The sequence below is a fragment of the Sabethes cyaneus genome, chromosome 1 (genome assembly GCF_943734655.1).
Source record: "Sabethes cyaneus chromosome 1, idSabCyanKW18_F2, whole genome shotgun sequence".
NCBI lineage: Eukaryota > Metazoa > Arthropoda > Insecta > Diptera > Culicidae > Sabethes > Sabethes cyaneus.
Window position 1 is genome coordinate 169,131,793 of NC_071353.1, and position 21,133 is coordinate 169,152,925.

The 21,133-nt window shown below is 41.2% G+C and overlaps 1 protein-coding gene across 1 annotated transcript in view; it reads left to right on the top strand.

Annotated features, from left to right (window-relative positions):
- LOC128732898 (uncharacterized) overlaps positions 1 to 21,133 on the top strand; it is a 300,158-nt gene that overhangs the window by 236,068 nt on the left and 42,957 nt on the right. The window contains exons 2-6 of the mRNA XM_053826335.1: positions 6,251 to 6,361; positions 16,016 to 16,155; positions 16,265 to 16,511; positions 16,581 to 17,206; positions 17,271 to 17,880. Coding sequence (XP_053682310.1) covers positions 6,251 to 6,361; positions 16,016 to 16,155; positions 16,265 to 16,511; positions 16,581 to 17,206; positions 17,271 to 17,880 — 1,734 coding nt within the window. The remainder of the gene's footprint in view (positions 1 to 6,250; positions 6,362 to 16,015; positions 16,156 to 16,264; positions 16,512 to 16,580; positions 17,207 to 17,270; positions 17,881 to 21,133) is intronic.

The following is a 21,133-nucleotide window of genomic DNA, read 5'->3' on the forward strand; positions in this document are numbered from 1 at the left end:
ATAAAGCAAATACTTTACGCTTAAGCGGTTATATTATCAAAATGTACGAGGACTACGGGTTGAGTCAAATTCGTTTTTTACGCAGCAGCTAAATTGAACCTAAGTCTTTTTCTAATGCAGCAACTGCAGGTAAACTTTGCATTTGTACCATCGTTAGCATTTAGGACTAAAGGACTGGTGTCCGAATCAGTCTTAACTTTTATGATGTTACGTGGATGGCGGGATTTTTAAATTCGAGATCAACATGGTCTTGATTCCCTTGCCAGTTCTTTGATCATCAATAAAGCCAATACTTTACGCACTTAACCACGAACATTCATCGTCTCTGATGCTTTTGAGTCGAGAATGCACTGACGTATCTGAATCAGTAGATAAATCTGCCTGTCGCATAGAAGAGACGATTACATGAGTTGACCGATAAACGATCGCTACGTATTGAAAAGAGAATGCCGATTAGATTGCTTTTACGGGAACCCTTTCGTGGCTGGGAAACGAACAAAGCGTATTCCACTGAGTAAGTTATAAGTAAATTTTTAAAGTAAAAGGAAGTCGGAAGCCGTTAGGTATGGTGAATATGGCGGGTGAAGTGAAACTTCCTCGATACATATTCTGGCCAGGGTTGTTCTGATTTTTGTGCTTCAATTTTAATCAGTTGGTCGCACTACCTTGGCCTAGCAAAAGTTACATATGGGACTTTTGTAGAACTAATTATTATCTACAATTTTGCTGAATTAAGTGTTACTGTATCTTTTGTACTGTATTTTTCTGACGCACTCTCGCATCACGCTCGGTTGTGCACAAAGAGCGCTGACTGGTTTAACGGAGAATGCCAACAGGCGGTGATGAGGAAAAAAGAGTTGGAAAAAACTATCTAAACTATTGCCATGAGGGATAATTTGGCCAAATATCGACTAGAAGAGTTAACCACGCTCCTGATAATGTGAAAGCGTCAGAAGGATAATAGAGATCACTAAGAGCTGGAATAGCTATTCCAGGTTAATGACACCCGCATGTTTTATGAGGAGGTAAGTTCATCTCGTAAGGGATACACTCCGAATAAAAATCACATTAAAAACGAGCGCGAGGTGATCGACACAACAGAAGGAAGTAAACCTAGGAGTGCCTATCAAACGATAATAGCGTCCCGGTTCCTAATCTCGAAGAGATCCGATGAGAAATCGGATAGTTGAAAAATAATAGAGTCACTGGAAAGAACCGACTCCCAGCAGAATTCTACAAGAATGGCAAAAAACACTTAGGATTTGGGAGGAGAAGAAACTGCCGGAGCAGTGGGAGGAAGGCATGATTTATCCGATTGGTTGAATTGCTGTAATTACCACGGTATTATGCCGGTAAACGCAGTCTACAACTTGCTCCCCCAGATCTTGTTGTTTATGCCCAATAGTAAGAAGTTTTGTATTGCAATAGCAGATTGGCGTTATGGACGCCTGTGCTACTACGTATCAAATTTTCATACTTCGAATATCCTTCAGAAATTACAATGAAATTACAATCGAGAGTACAACGTGCTTACGCATCATATTTTCATGGATTTCAGGGCAGCATACGATACAGTCGAGCGCGAACAGTTATCACAGATAAATGCACGAAAACAGTTTCCCGGACAAACTGACGCGGCTGGTTTCTACTCAAGTTGTGTCTACTTTTCTCTCCGCAAGACGTTTCAATCAAGAAGCACACGCCGCTGCACAAAGCTGTCGACGTACCAAACGCTAATCAGACCGGTAGTCTTCTATGGACTCGAGACTCTAGTTCTGCTTAGAGAAGACACAATACTTGAAGGGATTCGATCGTACACCTGGCAAAAATCGGGAGGCTACGGTAGGCTGACCACGTCGCAAGAATATCGGACGACTTTTCAGTGAGAACTGTTCTCTTCAAGAACCCCACTGGCACCGGAAATAGAGGGGCCCAACGTGCTAGATGGCTCGGTCAGGTTGTTAAGCCGACTTGCGTGTGTCGAGACACTCAACGCGTTAGCGACTAGTTGTCCAATTTAATTTTAATTATTAAGCATTAGGTAAATATTTTTGCAGGTTTTTGCAACGTGATGTCTAACGGGAGCCTTAGGCGACATTCTATCTTCCATTCTGAAGTTTTATTAGAGCAAACTTGTGAAATTTTCAAACAAATTGTATATTTGACTTAGAAAATCACAAATTATTGCTGTAATTTGTGATTTTTCCAAGCCTGCGGTATTTGGCCCAGTGAATTGTGGCATTCTTTAAAGTAAACTAGAAAAAAATATATTTTCTGACCACCAATTGATTTGTATTTGGATGGCAGTTTTGTCTAGAAGAATGAATTTATGAATATTTTCCGCGTTCCGCAGAGGAGTAATCTGGGACTTCTTTTGTTTTCGCTATTCAACTTTGACAACTAAAGGGAATTTAATAACCGAACAAATTTCCAGTTGTTAATTTTTAGATGACGAGAATTTCTAGGTACGATTTTATGCTACTAAATAATGCTCTGACAAGCACAAGCTCTGGGTAGGACAACATTTAATAGTTTTGCGTGTGAAAAGGTGCGAGCATTTTTTTGCTTATTGAGAATAACTCATGGAGGATGAAGAAAACTGGCTTACAAACTAGATCTTTCAATATTTCCTAACGATTCTTATCCAGGATGAATGTTGAAATAGTAAACATTTAACATATTTTTTTCGAATTGTTGAAAAAATTTGCAGTTAAATACGTGTTTACACGCCATCGATATTATACAATTTTTCAAAACCAGTTGTTAAAAAGTAATAAATATATTTAACTAGTTGATTGTCCGATCTTACTCGGGGCTCTTTTGCCCCTCAGCCACTTGTAAATCTGTTATTGCAACGAAAATTCTCATAATACAAGAAACAAAACGCTTTTTCTTCTTTTAAATTTGTCTACCCTTTGTCAGCTTCCTTCTCCTGTTGTCCCCCAGCCACCCATAAATCAGTCTTCTTTTCGATAATCCCTATAAAACGAGACAAAGCAATTTTTACATTTTACAACCTACCACTTATCAATGATCACCCTATTTCTCCCTTTCAGAAATCCGCTCTTGTCATCCAGCCACTTGTATAACTGCTATCGTTTCAAATGCAAGAAAAACGCACCCCTTTGCCCATTTGAACATTTCTCCTACCTTATAAGAGACCGCCTGCCCCTTTTGTCAACCCTCCTGTGCGGATTCTTAAAGTCAAAAAACGTGGCTACCAAGTCTGATGAAGAACAACCGTTCAGGCGTTCCGAAGTTATGGCGGAACATACGTTCACATCACGTTTCTCGCTACAACCCCCACCCCCCCCTTTGGCTGGCTTCCTCTCAGTCAGCTCCCCCTTCTGTTACGTAGTCAATAGTGTAACTGTTTGCTTCTTGAAATCCCTATAACGGAAGAGAAACAAACCCTATTTTTTAAATATCCCTCCTCGGCCCACCCCTCCCCATAACTTCCCCCGCCTTCTTGTCTTCCATCCACTTGCGCGGTTGCAATCGCTCTAAATGCAAGAGAAGCACAACCCCGTTTTACTTATTTGGACCTCCCCCTTTTCTTAGAAACCACACCCCCTTTTGTCAACTCCCCCATTGCTGATTCCCTTATATCAAGGAAGTTTGGTCAAGTTTGGTGAAGAACGTTCAATACGTTCTGGAGTTATGTTGCTCTCTATTTGTTAGAAACCACCTTTGCACTATGGGCCAGAAATTAAAATTTAGGGACAAAAATATTTGCGGTTAAACGCCATGTCTCAGCTCAATGTGGCTTCGGCAACTTTTTGAATAAAAAATTGATGCATCTTTTGAAGGGGTCGTCCAATATTTAGGTGTTACTTTAACAACAATTTAGGTAATAACTTTTTAAGTTTCAAAATATTAAAGATAAACCAATTACAAGTATTTTTTCTGAAGATATCAAACTTCTACCTTTTACCCATTTTCAGTAATAGACCTTTGTTTATAAACGACCCCTCAAATCACATTTCTTCTTGTAACATGTTTATTTCAACAGACAGCTCAATGTGATGTTCTAGAAAATATTTTGCACATAAAAGAGGAATATTTTTGCTGAAGACTGAAGACTGCATTAATAATTAAGATATAACTGATTTTAGGTTAAAAACCGTCTGATAAAAATTTTAATATTTTAGCCATCTGCAAGTATCTGCAATTAGTTTGCATACCAATTTGTAGGGAATTGTTAAAGTTATCCGCCCAAAGGTGTATTTCAGAGAATACCTGGGAATACCATGGCTGAGAATACCAGGGAGTAGTGCGGATTTTTTTTCATACATGTTATAACTTAATAAATATGCGTCCTAGCGTCAAACAGTCTTCACAGGAAATATGTATTTCAACATACTAAATAACTTTTAGAACATTAGAAAGCAATAAAATAATCTTGTGCAAAGTTATTGAGTCTAATTGATTTTTAAGTGCTCTTTTTTAACACATTCTTTTATTTCGCAACCGGTAAGAGATAGATAGTTACTTTGTTCAGCAAAGTTGCTTATTTTAGTATGTTCTGCAACTTTTGGAGAAAACAATTTTTTTTAAATTTAAGAAAATAAAAGTTTTATCACCCTAACAGGTGAATTCATGGTCACTCTAATATTGCAGGAAGATGCGCTATATTTTATTATTTTACTTCTCCGAAGACACAACCCTTGAAAAAATACACATTTTTCATCAGACGGTTTTTAACCTAAAATCAGTAATATCTTATTAATTAATGCAGAAAAAGCAAAACAGTCTTCAGCAAAAATATTGCTCTTTTATGTGCAAAATGTAGTGTAGAACATCACATTGAGCTGTCTATTGAAATAAACATGTTACAAGACGAAATGTGATTTGAGGGGTCGTTTATAAACAAAGGTCTATTGCTGAAAATGGGTAAAAGGTAGAAGTTTGATATCTTCAGACAAAATACTTGTAATTGGTTTATCTTTAATATTTTGAAACCAAAAAGGCGAACAAAAATTTACTCAAAAAGTTATTACTTAAATTGTTGTTAAAGTAACACCTTAATATTGGACGACCCCTTCAATAGATGCATCAATTTTTTATTCAAAAAGTTGCTGAAGACCACATTGAACTGAGGCATGCCGTTTAATCGCAAATATATTTGTCCCGAAATTTTAATTTCTGGCCCATAGTGCTTTGGTCAAGCCCTTGTGCTGATTTTCTTACGTCACGGAACATGTTTGCCAAGCTTGGTGGAGAACGGTCAATGCGTTCTACAATAAACTAACAGATTTATTTCGGTTTTTTGTAAAGTGAAGGAGCGTTTGGGGAGAAAATTGATAAACTGGATGAAACTGGAAAATTTGATATGAGACCAAAAATATTTTGAGCCGTTCAGTGCAGGTGGGACTCCAATCCACGCACTCTCGGTTGGTACCCTTGTGTTTTATGCAATTAAACTACCGCCGCACCCTTTTATTAGATAGTCTCATAACTAATTTGGTCCCTTCCTGATATGAGACTCTCCAATAGAAGGGTGCGGCGGTAGTTTAATTGCATAAAACACTCGGGTACCAACCAAGAGAATGTGTATAGACAAAGTATTTTAATACCTATCCACCTATCGGAAAATAACGATATCTCTGACATGATCGGGAATCGAAGTTGAGCTCATTTGTCATATTTCCGCAAGTACAGCCGATGACGCCGCAAAACACAGAACCACGACAACTGGTCAAAGCACAGAATTACGACAAGCAGGCCATAATTGCGCAAGTATATTCTCTCTTACCTACAATCCTCTAAGCCCGATCTCGTCGATAACGAAACCAGACAATAACCATGCATCCAATGCGTTCTGGTGCAAAATGTGCTACGAATGTGCTCTCGTACCAAATACGAACCATTCGCAATAACAACATGCGCGGTAGAAAATAAACCCTAAATTTTAAACCCTCTATTAAAATTCGATTGCTTACACTAATCTTCTCATTAATATACTGTAAATCTAAAGGTGTCAATGTATTTTGACGCCTTCAATTCAATTTCCAGGAATAACGTGCGCTCATTTGTGCGACTGTTCAGTAGCCATAAGTGTTTTTGCCCAGCAGATAGGTAACAGCGCTTTAATCCAAACTCTTTTGTTTCCACCAACAAACGACTAACCCCATCCACCCCTTCCCATGTTCTGTGTCCAGCCATGGCCACAATTTTAACGATTCTTTGTCTTTCTCGCATTTCTGACGCACTAACGTTTTTTTGTATTTGTTTATCTCTCCCTTTACAGAGTGACCTGTGCACACTGGGCTCGCGACCTGGTATGGAGTGTGTGCCATTGAGATCTCCAGCAGACCCGTATCACTATCATCACGTCACCGATCAAACAAAGTCATTACAGGTAGGCACGAAGTTTTCGTTTAAAATAGGCTATTAAATGACCCCGATCGATCGGGGCAGTATTCCGCTTCCGCTCAAACAAAAAAGTAAGTGCTCAAACCGTGCCCTCCCGGGGCCGGGGCCCGGGAGGAACATAAAATCGATGCGGAAAGCTAAAAGTATGCTCCGAAGTGTTTCGCCTTTCCGTTTTCTTGTGATTGTTGAAGGTTTTCCTATCGATCGATGGACTGGACCCCAAGAAACTAAACGACATTGCACCATGGGGTTAACCTTTGCCGGTGCCGGCAGCAAATTGCATTGCAGGGGTCGGGTAAAGTGCGATAATACTGGCAATGGCAATTATTGCTACCAGATTTCTCTGCGGGCTAGTTTGATTGAGAGCCGATGAAAATTGCAGGTTATGCAAAAGCAAAAGAGAAAAAAAAACGATTGGTTTGCCAAATGCTTCTTCGCAGTCAGCAATTCACGACCGACGACGGTGCCGCCAACAGTCGTCTTTTTCTGTTTTCGACTTCTTTGCAGATTGGCCTTTTTAGGATGTGAGGTTGAAAGATTCAATAACTCACGAACCAAAAGTACCGCCTCTGCAGTGAAGTACCTCACCGCATGGACAGAGTTGACATTGCGTTTTTTTAACCAATATGAGCAAAATGCTGGCGGTATTTGTTTTCGCGAAATGACACCACTTATAAGAAGATGTTTCATCTCAGTGAATGGGTGTAGCTTTTGGTGCTTCAGAACCCCCCTATTAAGTGAAGAGTCCTACAAGTTTAGATATTCCTTCGACATCATTTTTATTGTGACACTTGATAAATCAACTGTTCGCTGTAGAACACTCCGTCCGCCCAGCCTCTGCACGACTCGCTGTGCCGTTCAAAAGCACCCGAGGCAGCCGGGTTGGGTTGTGCTTGTGTGTCACACTGCTGGAATAACTACCTGCACAGTTACAAAAATGGCAATTATAAATTCTGTTTTGTTGTCTTTCACCCAAAAATAAATTTATAAATTTAGACAAAAAAAACTATCTATTATCTAAGTAACGTTGCTTTCCGGACTTACACTACCTATTAAGATGTGTAAAGTTTTTAACGGACTCTACCGGTTCATAATTCGTGCTGGCCTGGCCGGCCGGCCGGCCGTCCGCTAACCGCTAATTGACGTAAACTATCTCGGTGAAAAACAACCTCCGACGACGCCGATAAGCAAGCAAGCAAGCAAGCAAGCAGCAGTACCATTAGTGATGATGATTAATCGTGCTCCAGATTTGTTCCGTTTCGTTTGCCCCAAGCCAAGGTGGACTAATCTTGCTCTCTGCTCTGCTCTGTGTAACTCCAACTTCAGTTTCAAGCGGTACTCGGACGCCCGCAGCAAATTAGACAATGCCGTTTTTTCCTCCTTATCCACCATAACTAGATTTAGACTTGCTGATTTTTCATCAACTGACCGACCCACCGTAAAAGTAATCTAATTTAAGCGTTACAACCGAATAGGACAAATTATGCTACTCACTCCGCTAGGAATAGAAAGGTCAATCAAAAATTGACTGTTTTTTTATGACTTTTCCACTGTGATGTCGATGTTATTTCCGAAGCGCATGAATGCGCAACATCTCCGCAACGATGAATCGAAGTTTGCCCCAAAAGTTCAATGTTCTCCAGGGGGTGCTCAGCTCATCATAACGGCTGCACCTCTTCTTCAGACTTCTTTTTCAAAGCGGAGCTTCTCAAACGGTGTGTAGGGTGAGTCAGAGTTTGCATCCTAAAAACCGAGGAGCGTATGTCTACTATCAATGAATTATCGACCTTCCTCGTTGCACGGTGCATGATGCTACTGCTGCTGCTATTTACAGCCTGGTCCGTCATCATCTTTGGACGGTTGCTGTTGTTGGCGTAATTATGTATCGTCGTACCCGTACCTATTAGAGATGGTCGGGTAGCGGAAAATTTACCCGAAACCCGCACCCGTACCCGTACCCGCCGGGTACGGGTCGGGTTCGGGTATTGAAAAAAAATAATTTGCGGGTTCGGGTCGGGTACGGGTTTGGTTTTGAAACCGGGTACGGGTCGGGTCGGGTCTATTGACCTCGTTTAACACTAAAGATTGTCGGGTATCCGGACCCGTACCCGTGCCCGACGGGTTGCGGTCGGGTTCGGGTATCAAAAAAAATAAACTTGCGGGTTCGGGTCGGGCACGGGTTTTTATTTTTTTTCCTAATCGGGTACGGGTCGGGTTCGGGTATTCAAATTTTCATACCCGACCATCTCTAGTACCTATATGTGTATGCCGCTTGAGAGGTTGAGAATTTAGTCCCACTCGTGTTGCTAACCTTGCTGGTGCCAAGCCTTCCAGCCGGCTGGTTGGAAAATGGCAATTAGACACAGTAAGAATTAGTAACTTAAATTTTTATGTTTCCAATAATTCAAACATTCGAATTTCTCTTGAGGTCTTCGGAAGCTCAGCGACTTTGTGTTTGTGGGTGTAATTCTAACAGATTCTAGAAACTGTTTTACTTCTGAGACTAAAGCAGAAGCCCAGTGAATCATGTTTCAGTGAGGGGGAATTAACGTCAATGAAAATAAATGCTAGTCGAATGGTGCTCTGGTGAATATGGCGGGTGCAGTAAACTCTTTTCCGAGTATTTCTGATCGTCCCTGGATAATAGCTAGTTTATTCAAAATTTTCTCTTCATTTAAGGTTAGCACCTATAAACAAACCGCAAGGGCCCCCATGGGAAACCTGCTTTTAACATTTCTATTCGAGATTTTATATCGCACTGGATTCATGTCGCACTAGAAAAGCTGAAGCTTTTCTTCACAACTAATCACCAACCAGAATGTAGCATGGTGGACAAATGATTCCCTACGACAAAACTAAACGGCAAGCTAGTTGACTCGACAACTTATTTGGGTGGCTAAAGACGAGTTAGTTTGAAGCAGTCGTCTCTATTCAACTCGATCTTAAGCCACTCGTCGCCAATTTCCCAGGCGTCTCAGAAGTCGCAAATCACCTGGTTCGACCTGATTGAGCCATCTGGCACATTAAGCCCCTCTGTTCCTGGTGCCGGTGGGGTTCATGGAGAGAACCGTTTTCGTTGCACTGTCGTCCGCCCCACCGCAGCCTACCGACTTTCGCCGGATCTTCGGGACGGGGAATCTTTCCAAGAAATGCCTGTACTGCTGCTACTAGCATAACAGTACCATTTTCTATGGAGTTTCCTGAATGGGACTGATATGCAATTAGCGGCAGTGTAACTCATGATTCACGCGCCTCTGCCACTCTCCGGTTTCAGTTTGTACTCCGCCGAACACCATCCACAATACCTTCCACTCGAACACGGCAAGGGCGCGCATGTCCTTCGTGAGCAGCATCACAGCCTCGAATCCATGAAGAACTCATCTACCACTTCTAGTTCGTCGTTGTTAATTACCGCTTACCGTCCGTGGCAGGCGCAGATTTGTTTCCTTTGTGCCTCTTCCTTTCATGTATTTGGTCTTCGACGTATTCATTTTTAGCTCAGTCCTCCTAGACTTCGCTTTCAGTGAGCGTGTAGGGCGCTCATACAGGGATACGTCGATATAAGACAATTTATAATTTCAAACAGTTGTCTTATATCGAAATTGTCTTATATCGAAACATGACTTTTTCAAAAAAATTTGCATTAGCGGTCGCAAATTACGTTGAACTGTGTTGTGTGTTTAAGTTTTTTAAACTATTTATTGTTGTTTGAGCTATTAGTTTTTTACAATTTTTAGGATTATTTTAAAATAATGAACATCTTCATGGCGTCGCTTTTGGAATGGAAAATTAGCTCTGGTGCCTTTACCAACTATGGCAAAGGAATTTATCTTATATCGAGGTTGTTTTATAACGAGATTGTCTTATATCGGGGTATCCCTGTATCTCTACATATTTGCGTTGGTCAGAGGAAATGCTTATTAACTTAGGGACTATATGCTTCAAGATGTACTTCATTGGTTTCACTGTTCTTGCTTTTTGCTGTCAAGTATTGTAAACCAATTAGCAACTATCTGCATTTTCATAAAAATCGTCAAGGATTTGAAATTGTTTCGCTGTGGTCAATGTCAATTTATTCTAATCATTTATGAAGCAAATTATGATTCTCAGTTTTCGATGATGGTGCTGAAGTGCTCAAGTTTTGAGTATTTTATTGCATGGGATCAGCATCGCTTGCTTTCATGCCTCATTCGTTGCAAAAACTTTGACAACCGTTTTCCAAAGCCATAACAGTCACGCAGTTCTAAATTCGAGTCAGCAGATTTGGACAGTAGTTGTTGAACACGTGAACTAACGGCATGTGATAATTTACAATAATAGTTGTCTCAGGTCGAGAGGATATAGGAGTCCTCATTATCAACCTCATCTAACAAAACGGACGCAATATTTTCCACCTTTGCTACGGTGGATTCACGCGGGACTAGTTTATGTTTTACCGATTGTTTTACTTATAGAAATAATGTGGTCTCTCCTTCTCTGCCACGTTTTTCTTTTTCTGTCCCATTTTTCCTCTTTTTCTGTTCTCCTTGCTCCATTTTCCTGCTTTAAGTCCTGGTTTTCCTCGTGTTTTTCATTCGGGTTTTGGTTATTTGTTTTTCCTTTTCCGTCTTTCCTTTTTTCCATTTTTTCAATGCCAGTATTCGTGACTCTTTGAGTTTCTTTTTTTTATCTTCTGGTTTTCGACTTTTTCTCTTGCATTTCACCTTTTTGTATTTTATTTTTCATATTTTTCGTTTCTTTTTCTGTCCTCTTTTTCTCGTTTTTTGTCCCATGTTTATTCTTTTATATCCCGTTTGACCCTTTTCCCATTTTCCTCTTGCTATTCTTCTTTTGCCCTTTCGTTTATCTTGTTTACTGTTTTATATTTCCTTTATTGTTGAGTTTCTCTCTGCCGGCCTCTCTGGTTGTCTCTGTTCTCTTCTTTTCCAGTCACGTTTTTCCTGAGTTCTAATTTTACTTTGTTCCGTTTCTCGTCTTTTTTCTTCCGTTTCTTTGGCTCTTTTCCTGTCCGTTTCGACATTTATTTTGTTTTCGTCTGTTCTGTTTTTTTCTTATCAAGTCCTGAGTTTCCTCCTTTTTTGTCACGTTCCGTTTATCTTTTCCATTTTATCCCTTTCGTTGTCTCTTTTTTTAAATTTTTTTTTCTCCATTATTTTTCAGTCCAGTTTTTTCCTGTTTTTCTCCTTTTCTTTCCTGTTTTCCTTCTTTTTTACCAGGATATTTTCTTTTTCGTATTATTCATTTTCTTATGGTTTTTGCTTTTCTTCTCTTCTTTTGTTCATCTTTTTCTATCCTGTCTTCTGGCCTCATTCGTTTTTTTTCTTTTTCGCTTTTTCCGTTTTCTCAGCCGTTCTGTCACGTTTTTTTCGTTATGGTTTTTTTCATCCCAGATTTTATTTTCTGTCCGCTGTCTCCTATTTCTCTGTTTTTTTTCTATTCTTTGCCTGTCCCGTTTGCGCTCCTTTCCTAAATCCTAATTTTCCCATGTTCCGTTCTTCGTCTCTTTTCTTTCAGTTTGCTGTCTCAATCCTGTCTCGTTTTGTGTCCCGGTCTTATTTTCGATCCCCCCTTTTCTATTCTGTTCCGTTCCTTCTCTTAATTGGCCGTATGAATAAAACATTTTGCTTTTCCCGTGTAAAACTTATGGGAGAGTTTGCTCTAACTCTTTTAATCATACGGCCTATTATGTTCTGATGCTTTTCATCATTCGTCGCGTCGATTTTTTTCTCTTTATTTTCTTTTCTCGTTTCGTTATTCCACTGTTCCTATTCTCGTTTTTCAATTTTCTTGCTGCCGTATTTTTTCTCCTTTCCTTTTCCACGGGATAGTTTTTCTCATTTTCACGTTTTTCTTGCCAGTTTTAATTCTTTTTTCTCTCGCGCTATTCCTCTTTCTTCTATCCCGTATGTCCAGTTTCTGTCACGTTTTTCTTCATACTCTCTTTCGGGTTTTCTCCTTCCTCCTCATTTTACTTTCTATTTTTTTTTTATCTGAAGAGCAACAGAAGAAGGTTACCTCTGGATCCATTGGTAATCCATGTGTAAAGTGTATATTTGAAATTAAACTGGAAATTGGACTTCAACCTGGGCATGGACACGAAATTAGACACGTAGTTTTAGTTGAAATTAAAATTGGCATTTTCATTGTTATTCTCTCACACGTTTTACCCCTTTACTGTCCCACTTTTTCTCTTTTCCAGTACCGTTTCTCGCTTTTTGCTCCGTTTTTTCTCTTCCTCCTCCTCCGTTTTCTTGGTTTTTGCTCTCATTTTCCAACTGTTTTTTATCTCGTTTTTCTTTTTATTCTGTCCCATGTTTCCTGTTTCATTGCTCCGTTTTTCTTCGTTTACTGCTCCATTTGTTCCTATTTTCAGTCTTGTTTTTACTCAAACTTTACACTTGTTGTTTGTTATTTTCTCTTCAGTTTTCAATCTTTTCTCTTCTCTTTTCCACTTTTTCCGTTCCCAGTTTTCTTTTTTATTTTTCGTCTGTTCCAGCATTTTGATAGCCCGTTTTTCGTCTTTTCCGGATATTTTTATACTGTTTTTGGCCCTCTTTTTTCCCTTTCTTCTGTTCCGTTTTTCTTTTTTTAGTCCATTTTTCTTGTTCTCAATTTCTTCTTTGTCTGTCATTTTTATACTCCGTTTGTCTGCTTTTTCCCGTTTCGTTGTTCTTCTTTTACCGTAGCTTACTGTTTCATATTCTGTTTCTTGTCTCATCTCTTTTTTCTTCCACGTGTTTCCTCTTTCTCTATTCCTTTTTTTCTACTTTTTTTACAATTATTTGTTTAGTAAAACCTAACGGTAGTTCCGGGAGGGGTTTAGGAACGGGCAGTAGGATAGTTTTTAGTAGGTAGGCGCATGATGGCACCGTGTGAATCCTATTCGGTACCGTGAAGGTGCTGTCTATGAAGATTTTCTCCCTGCATAAACAACACAAAAAAAGGACAGCAATCGTAGGGCGTATCGTTCGATGCGATTAATTTGCTGAATCTGGTAGAGAGCCCACTCCATACTCGAGTACACTGCGAACAAGTGCACAATACAACGACTTTAAGCAGTAAGCATCTTCGAACTGCTTGGTGTTTTTTTTTTTAATGAATCCTAAAACAGTAAAAGCTTTTGCGGTACAAGTTGCAATGTGTTGGGCGAAGCTCAATTTAGTGTCCAACAGTATGCCTAAATCTTTCACCGTATTCACTCGACTGATGTTTACTGTTGACATTTTATAATCGAACAAAGTAACGTGTCTTTCTATAGAAAGAGTTGGTATTACATTTCTGCACGTTCACCTTCATCCCGTTCTACAAGCACCAATCCATTAATGAATTAATGTTCGCCTGGCTTGCACTGCAGTCAGCTGCTGAATTTACTACCCGGAAGAATTTAAGATCATCTGCAAACATTTATTTGGGAGATTGTATGGTAAAGCACAAATTGTTCACAAACAGTATAAACAGTAGTGGGCCAAGGTGGCTTCCTTGAGGCACACCTGATTCTATCTTGAAAGGTGTCAAATTTGTTCCATCTATGCGTACATACGTAGTACGTTCAGTGAGGTACGAAAATAACCATCGTGTTAGTCACACAGGGAATACCAATTTTTTTTGTGCCAATTTTCTATTTTTCCCGGGTCCAGAATTTTCTCTGTTTTGTTTTTCGTCCTTTGACGTCATTTTCACACCAATTTTCGACAATTTTTTCAGTCCCCGTTGTCGTCTTTTTTCATTTTTTTAGCTCCTTTTCTGTCCCGTTTTTTCGTTGGTTCGTCTGTTCCGTTCTTCCACGTATTATGTCCTGCTATTGCTCCTTTACTATCACATTCCGATTCTCTCTTCTTTTCTTTTCTCTTCACATTCCGATTTACTTTTGCCTGCTGTTTTCATCATGATTCATCCTTATTTTATTTTCTTTTCGGTCCCGTTTTTCCTCTTTTTCTGTTCTCGTTTCTCCTCTCTGCTACTTCCGTATTTTCTTCTTTTGTTTTACTGCTTTTCAATCCTGTTTTTGCTCGTTTTTTAATTTTTTTTTTGTCCCGTTTTTCTCCTTATTTTATTTGGGATTCTTCCTTCTTTTCTCATATTTTTCTTTTTTTCTCATCCGTTCTTCATCTTTTTCTGTCTAGTTTCCTCACTTTTTGCCTCGTTTTCCCTCTTATTCTCTGCCTCTTGTTTCTTCCTTTCCATTTTTTTTTCTCTTTTTATATCCCGTTTCCCTCCCATTCACATTTTTTCTTTCGATTTTATTTTTTCATGCTCTTGCCGTCTTTCGCTCTTTTTTGCTTTTCTTCTTTGGAAGAGCAGTAGGAAACCGTCTACCTCTAGACTCATCGGTAGTCTATCTGTGAATATGCTAAGAAAATTTTCTGACGTTTCCATAAGAAACTATCGACCAGTTTTAAATGAAGTAAAATATTTAGGAAAACCTAATTTTCCAGATGAACAACAAAAATTTTGGCGAGAAAATTTTGTCATTAAAAGATTGGAAAGAAAATATTTCTAAACAAGTCTATGTGACAGGCCATAATTTTCGTTTGAAGTTCCCTCCATCACTTAACTTAAAATTGGGCTTAAAAATGGAAATCAAATGGTTTAAAATTGTAGTAGAAACTAGACTTGAAATTAGAGACATGAAATCATATTGTAAGTTGGATTTAAAATCGAAGTTGAAATTAGACTTGGCAATGGACAAGAAATTAAACACGAATAGATATAAATTGGATTTATAAATTGTATTTCGAATTGGGCATAAAATTAGAATTGAATTTGAGTTTCGTGTAAAGTGGCAATTAAATTAAATTCTCCGATCTTCAGGGTTACAGAAATCATTTTGTTTTACATTAAATTTTACAGAGATGGTGTGGCATATGCCCCACTGTGAGTTCTGAGAGTTCTGCAATATGTTAACGATGGAAGATCGTACAAGAATCATACTATGAGAACCGACCTTTTACTTTTTAAACGTAAAAACTTTGCCTTTTTCACACCGAACACACCGAGTTCGGATTCAAGATCATCATGACCCCGACGGCGACGGTGCCAAAATAATCTAGGTTCCTAGCCTAGCACCACAATTCGCAAACCAGCCGCCGGCCGCGCCGGTTGGCGAATCGTATTGTTGTACAATAAAACTGACGCCATTTAGCTAGGTTAGGTAGCTAGCAGGTTAGTAGCCAGGCACTCCATCACTGAGCTGAGCACTTACTTTTTTTTATGTGGAGAATGGGATCCCGTTAAAATTGAATGGAACGGTTTCTTGGTGTTTCACACCGGCGCGCACCGCCCCACCAATCGGATCGGATCCGATCGGAACGGTTGTAGGTCATCATCGCATCCATCGGTGCGATTGCTTTTTTCGCTGTCCGATTATTCTCATTCATTTTTTTCATTGTTTCGTTGCTACTTCCATTCCGGTGTTGTTTTTATTTGGCACTTAGCTTATGTACCTGTTTCGTTTGTTTTGTATTATAGTTATTATCATCATTCGCCGGATAGCCTTGAAATGATAGAGCCTCGTAAAATCCCAATTTGTTAGCAATCCATCTTGCGTTTTTTTTTTTCGTGCTGACTTTGACTGATGGTTGGTTGCACGCACCATCATTGACCGCATTTTCGTTTTTCCTTTCTTTTTCGGTGTGCACAGGAATTGCAGAATGAAGTCGGCGCTCTATTGGAATTCCGTGATCTGGTTATCGAGACATTTCCCGATCTTAAAACGAAGATGGCATCGTCCACTGCCAACAGCACACTCACCGGGATCCCGTCATCATCACTGGCGTCCAGGTTTGTCTTATCAGCTTCTCCGTTTTTCCGTTAGAGGTCTGATTCGCTCACGGAAAATTTCTTTTTTTCTGTGCCGCCACGCACTCTCTCTCTCTCTTTCTCTCTGTAGCCGACGCGAGTGGGAACCCGGGATACGGTCCCGACGGAAACTGACCCAGAAAGACGCGTCCGCCGAAATTCACCAGCACTCGTCGTCGCTGACTACTCGCAGCCGGAGTAACTCGCACAGCGGCAAGAAGGAACCAAAGAGCGGTGAGGGCAACAACGGTAGCGTCGTGCAGGACTCGGGATTCTCCACCGAGACGTCCTCGTCGAAGGAGACACACAGTGCCTCGTCGACGAGTGGTGGCGTGCAGGTAATTGGTTTCTCCCTCCCAACGCACCAATAACCCAATTTTCTTAAAATTGTTTTTCTTAAAACACAGGGAACTATCGTATCAAATACAACCAATCGACTAACTGTAGATACCGAAGATGAACTGTGGAATTTGCTAGATGTGATACATAGGAAAAGCAATCGACTTCGCGAGGAGGTGGACGCGCTGCAGCAACTGGAGCGGGAGAAATGTCGAACAAATCAGCTAAACAATAATCACACGAACGTCGTGGGCAGTACTAGTAGCGGTAGTAATAGTAGTAGCAATAATAGTAATCTTATCAATACGCATCATAGTAGTAGCGGCAACCTTCTTCACCACACGCACCAGCCGCCGGGTGTCTCAAGTGCCACCACCAGTGTCGTCCCAGCAGCAGCCGGCGGCAGCCTAGCGAAATCCTTTCAAACTCAACTCCTAGTGGACGCTGTAAATAAGGACGATGTACAAATTTTACGCAAGGAACGGGACCGACTGTTCGACAAACTGTCCGAGTACGAGGCGGAAGCGATCGCGAGCCGAATACGGGCCTCCAAGATGCAGGACGAGGTGGACGCCCTGGCGTCCGCCAAGCAAGACCTCGAAAGCCAGCTGAAGGCGGCCCTAAGTCAAAAACTAGAACTTAACAGTAAGATTCATGATCTCCACCAGCAGTTTGTAAATAAAAGTGCGCCTAGGTGAGTTCGAAACGTCAGGCCGGTTTCTGGTGTCAAAATAATTCTAACTAATTCTACCCCGCAGTTCTCCCGAGTCAATCAAAAGTCGGCACCCGCTGACGCCCGGCTTCCGGAAGCACTCGTCGACTGATTCCACCACCACAATCATCGCGATATCGTCGCATCTGTCGTCGTCGCCCTCGTCGTCGGCGGCTTCCGCGGGTGGCGGCGGCGGCGCCAGCGCCAGCGCCAGCGGCCAACCGCATGTACTGAAAACCCGCTTCAATAATCAATCGAGCTTCGCACCGGTCAAGAGTGTTAGCAGTACGAAAATCTCCGTCCCGGTGATTCCGTCGGCTGTGATGGCCGTCGGACCCGCTGACAAAGCCGATCTGGATACGACTAGTCCCACGGCGACGACGGTGTCGTCGTCGTCGCCGTCATCCTCGTCGGTGGCTGCCGCCTCCAGTGGGGACGACATCAACAATCCGCTAGCAACAAGGCTGAACTACACCACCGCCGCCGGCGGTCCGTCCGCGGACGCTACGCTGGGCAAGCTGGACGGGCTGATCAGCTCGCCAGCTCGGCTCAGCAAGGTGCGTATGACTGACTCCAAGAAGATCGCCGCCATCCTGCTGGAGACGAACATCGTGGAGCTGCAGCGACACCTGCTTACCATCACCGTGCAAAATCAGGTACGTGCTTCTTTTTTCCCGTCGCATTCCATCGATTCCAATTTTTCGATAACAATGACATCGGTCGGTCAAATTCCAACTTAGCGCACACCAATTCAATTCAATTCAATTGACTTTGATTTGATCAGTTCAAAGCACAGAACGACGTACGGTAGCTCTAGCGCAGTTAGTTGTTACCATAAAACGCATCACGAAGCGTATTAAATTTGCATTTGATGGCTAACCGACCAAGCAGTGCCAATCCCGCGCGCCGGTCAGCCACCACGAATCGGTGCGAAACGGAACATTTGCTTTTCACACTCCCACCTCCTGTGTAACTGGTTTGACAGGAAAACATATGGGGACACGACGCACCTTTTTTTTCCCTTCGATCCCAATGGAGTGCTACAACGTTACTGGTACTTTTTTGTGTGTGCGAGCTGTCCGACACCGTTTAGATCACCGTTAATTTATTGTAATGCCAAAATAATAATTTTCATTTGAATTTACTCCCGGTAATGGCCTGTGCAAAGGCTTGTTGTTTGGTTTTGACCGACCGTTCGGTCGGCCAACCAACCAACTAGTGCATGTACCGCGCCGCGCCATAATGGAATGGCAGAATTTTGCTGGAGTTTGGACGGGTGGAACCAGTGGGGCACAGACAGAATTACGATTCTCACGTATAGCGTTTCAATTCTATTATGACCATAAGCGGGGAATGATCTCGCCTTTTGTTGTTGTATAAATTACACGCCCATATGTCCGGGTCCGCCGTCGGCGGTACCGCCGGATTAGGCATTAACAACGAGGCCGGCTGGACACTGCGAACACACGCTTAGTCCGTGGTGCGTGGTGGTGGGATGTCGTCCGATGCTATCATCATTCTCACGAACCGTGGGGCATTAGCTGAGCCAGCGAGATGACCCGTTCACGGTCACGTCACTTTTTGCTGCTGGCCGCGGGAGGAAGAAATGGTTGAAACGTGCGCTTGACAGGGTTAATGGAAGCGTTATAAATTTGAATGTTGAAAATGACTGCCTACCTGCAGCAGCCTACATGGAAATTTAAAACTGAAAGCGAAAGCCAGGCTTTCTCTTAAAATGGTTATTAGTTTTTACGTTGTAACATGTGTTCCTTTATGGTAGTGTTCATCGGGAAACTGTCACGCTACTTGAATTGTACGAAAAAAAAACGCTTGAGAATAGCAAAATCAATTCTTCGTAAATTGAAACGATTGTTCAACTACACAAATCTGCGATAGCACCTTAAACGCTGATAAGATTACTTTCGATTGAATTTCAGTTACAATGGCGACAGCCTAATTATAAAAAGGTGAAAAAAAATCTTAGACCACAGAAGATTCAAGCATGAAATGCTTTAAGAAATGAATTTTAAGCATTTTCAGAATAAAGTGCTAGGCGAGTGCCTCGAAATAATAAAAGTTTTTGAGCGTCTAAAATGCTGCCAGTTCTGAACGGTTTTCAATTATGTGAATACTACTCACTTTATAGAAACTGTATCAATTGTATGGTGGTAACATTTTTAGACGGATCGCCTCTTACTTCCCAGGCACAAAGGACAATTAGACACACATCCTAAGCTACTGGAATTGCGGTTGTTTTCACTGGTCGAAGAACTCCAAGAGGTCGATCAGTGACCTTGTCAAATCCCAATCGGTTCTTGTAGCTCGACCGTAGTCCTGCTAGCGAATTCGGCGATTGGATCTCTCCTTTAGAGCTCAAAAGCCTTTTAATCGCTAACTTGAACTGAGACGAATCGTCAATAGTGTCTGAATTCCGCGCGGAGGACAGTCCGTTGAGCGCCTGTTATAACATTCCATACTACTCGCTCCCAACTCCCTCCAAAGTGTGGAACTGAAGGAGGGCTTAAAGCCCACTTAGTACTCATATTGGCTAGTTTTTCGGCAAGATTTTTATGTATGTCGCTAGCACACAGCTAGCACCCTGAAAGTTCGTGTCATTGTCGGTATAGATTTCGTACGTTACCCCTCGACAAGCGGTGAACCGACGAATCGCTAGGACTCAGATGACAACGTAAAGGCGAGTTTCAGGTGGAAGCGTTTAGGCGAAATTACTTCCCTTCCGTCTAGCAGAACCAGGGTTACCAGGTGAATTTTTGAAAAGTCTTCCCGAATCAAGAAAAAATGTCTTCATTTGTCTTCTTCCGGGTTTCCAGAACTTCCCGCCCATTTAAATTTCATGGTGAAGACATGTCTTCCAGTGTCTTCACGTGAAGCTATTTCAAAATAAATCCTCAAAAATGTCTTCAAAATGAAGACATGTCTTCACTTCTGGCATCTCTGAGTAGAACATTCGTCACTTTTCGATGAGCAACGAATGAAAAATTAAATTCATATCAAACCTAAGTTTGACACGCTAAATTTCTTTCTGAATTCGCCTAAACATGTGATCACTCTGTGGTGTGTGTGTGTGTGTGTGTGTGTGTGTGTGTGGTTTTGTCTTGATTTTGTGTTGATAGTGGATTTTTGGTACTCCTTGTCGTTGTTTTGCCGCTTTCTTAACGTCTCTTGATCGCATTTTTTGCATCTATTTATAGTTTTGACCACTTGCGGTCTTTTCCTCGTTCTTTTGTCGTCTTTTCCTTATTTTATTGTTGCGTTTTCGTTGCCTTGCGTTGGCCTTTTTGCCGCTTTTACGTTGTCTGTTCGTAGTTTTTGACGTCTGTTTTTGGCATTTTTGCTATTTTTGGTAGCTTTTTTCGGCCCCTTTTTTGGTGCTGTTAAGACTTTTTTTTTCGTCATCTCCATTTTGTCGTTTTTTTGTCGTTGTTTTACCGTTAATTATTTGTTGTCTTTTTGTCACTTTTTGCCATTTTTTTTCTGTTTGTTGTCAGAAAAAGAAAAATTTGTTTGGTGTTTGGATCGTTCTTCCCTCGTATTTCTGTTGTCGTTTTTCCGTCATCCTTTTCGCATATTTTGTGGTCTTTACGACGCTCGCTACTCAGATGCCCTCGAGGTACGACGCGGGTCTGACAAGTTAGTCGTCAGGTGTTCGAATCTTGGCTAAGAGAGGCTGTTAGAGCCAAAAGGTTGCTCTTGATGACCCCTTTTTTGTCGTCATTTGTAGTCTTTTTTGGCATTGTTATGCAATCTTCTTATCGTCGCTTCATCGCCTTCTCTGTTTCTATTTATAATCCTTTCGTAATGTTTTATTGTATTTTTAACGCTTCGCTGGCGTTATATCGTCGTTTTTTTCTTTCTATTTTTGTTCGTTTGTCGACTTTTTTATGGTCT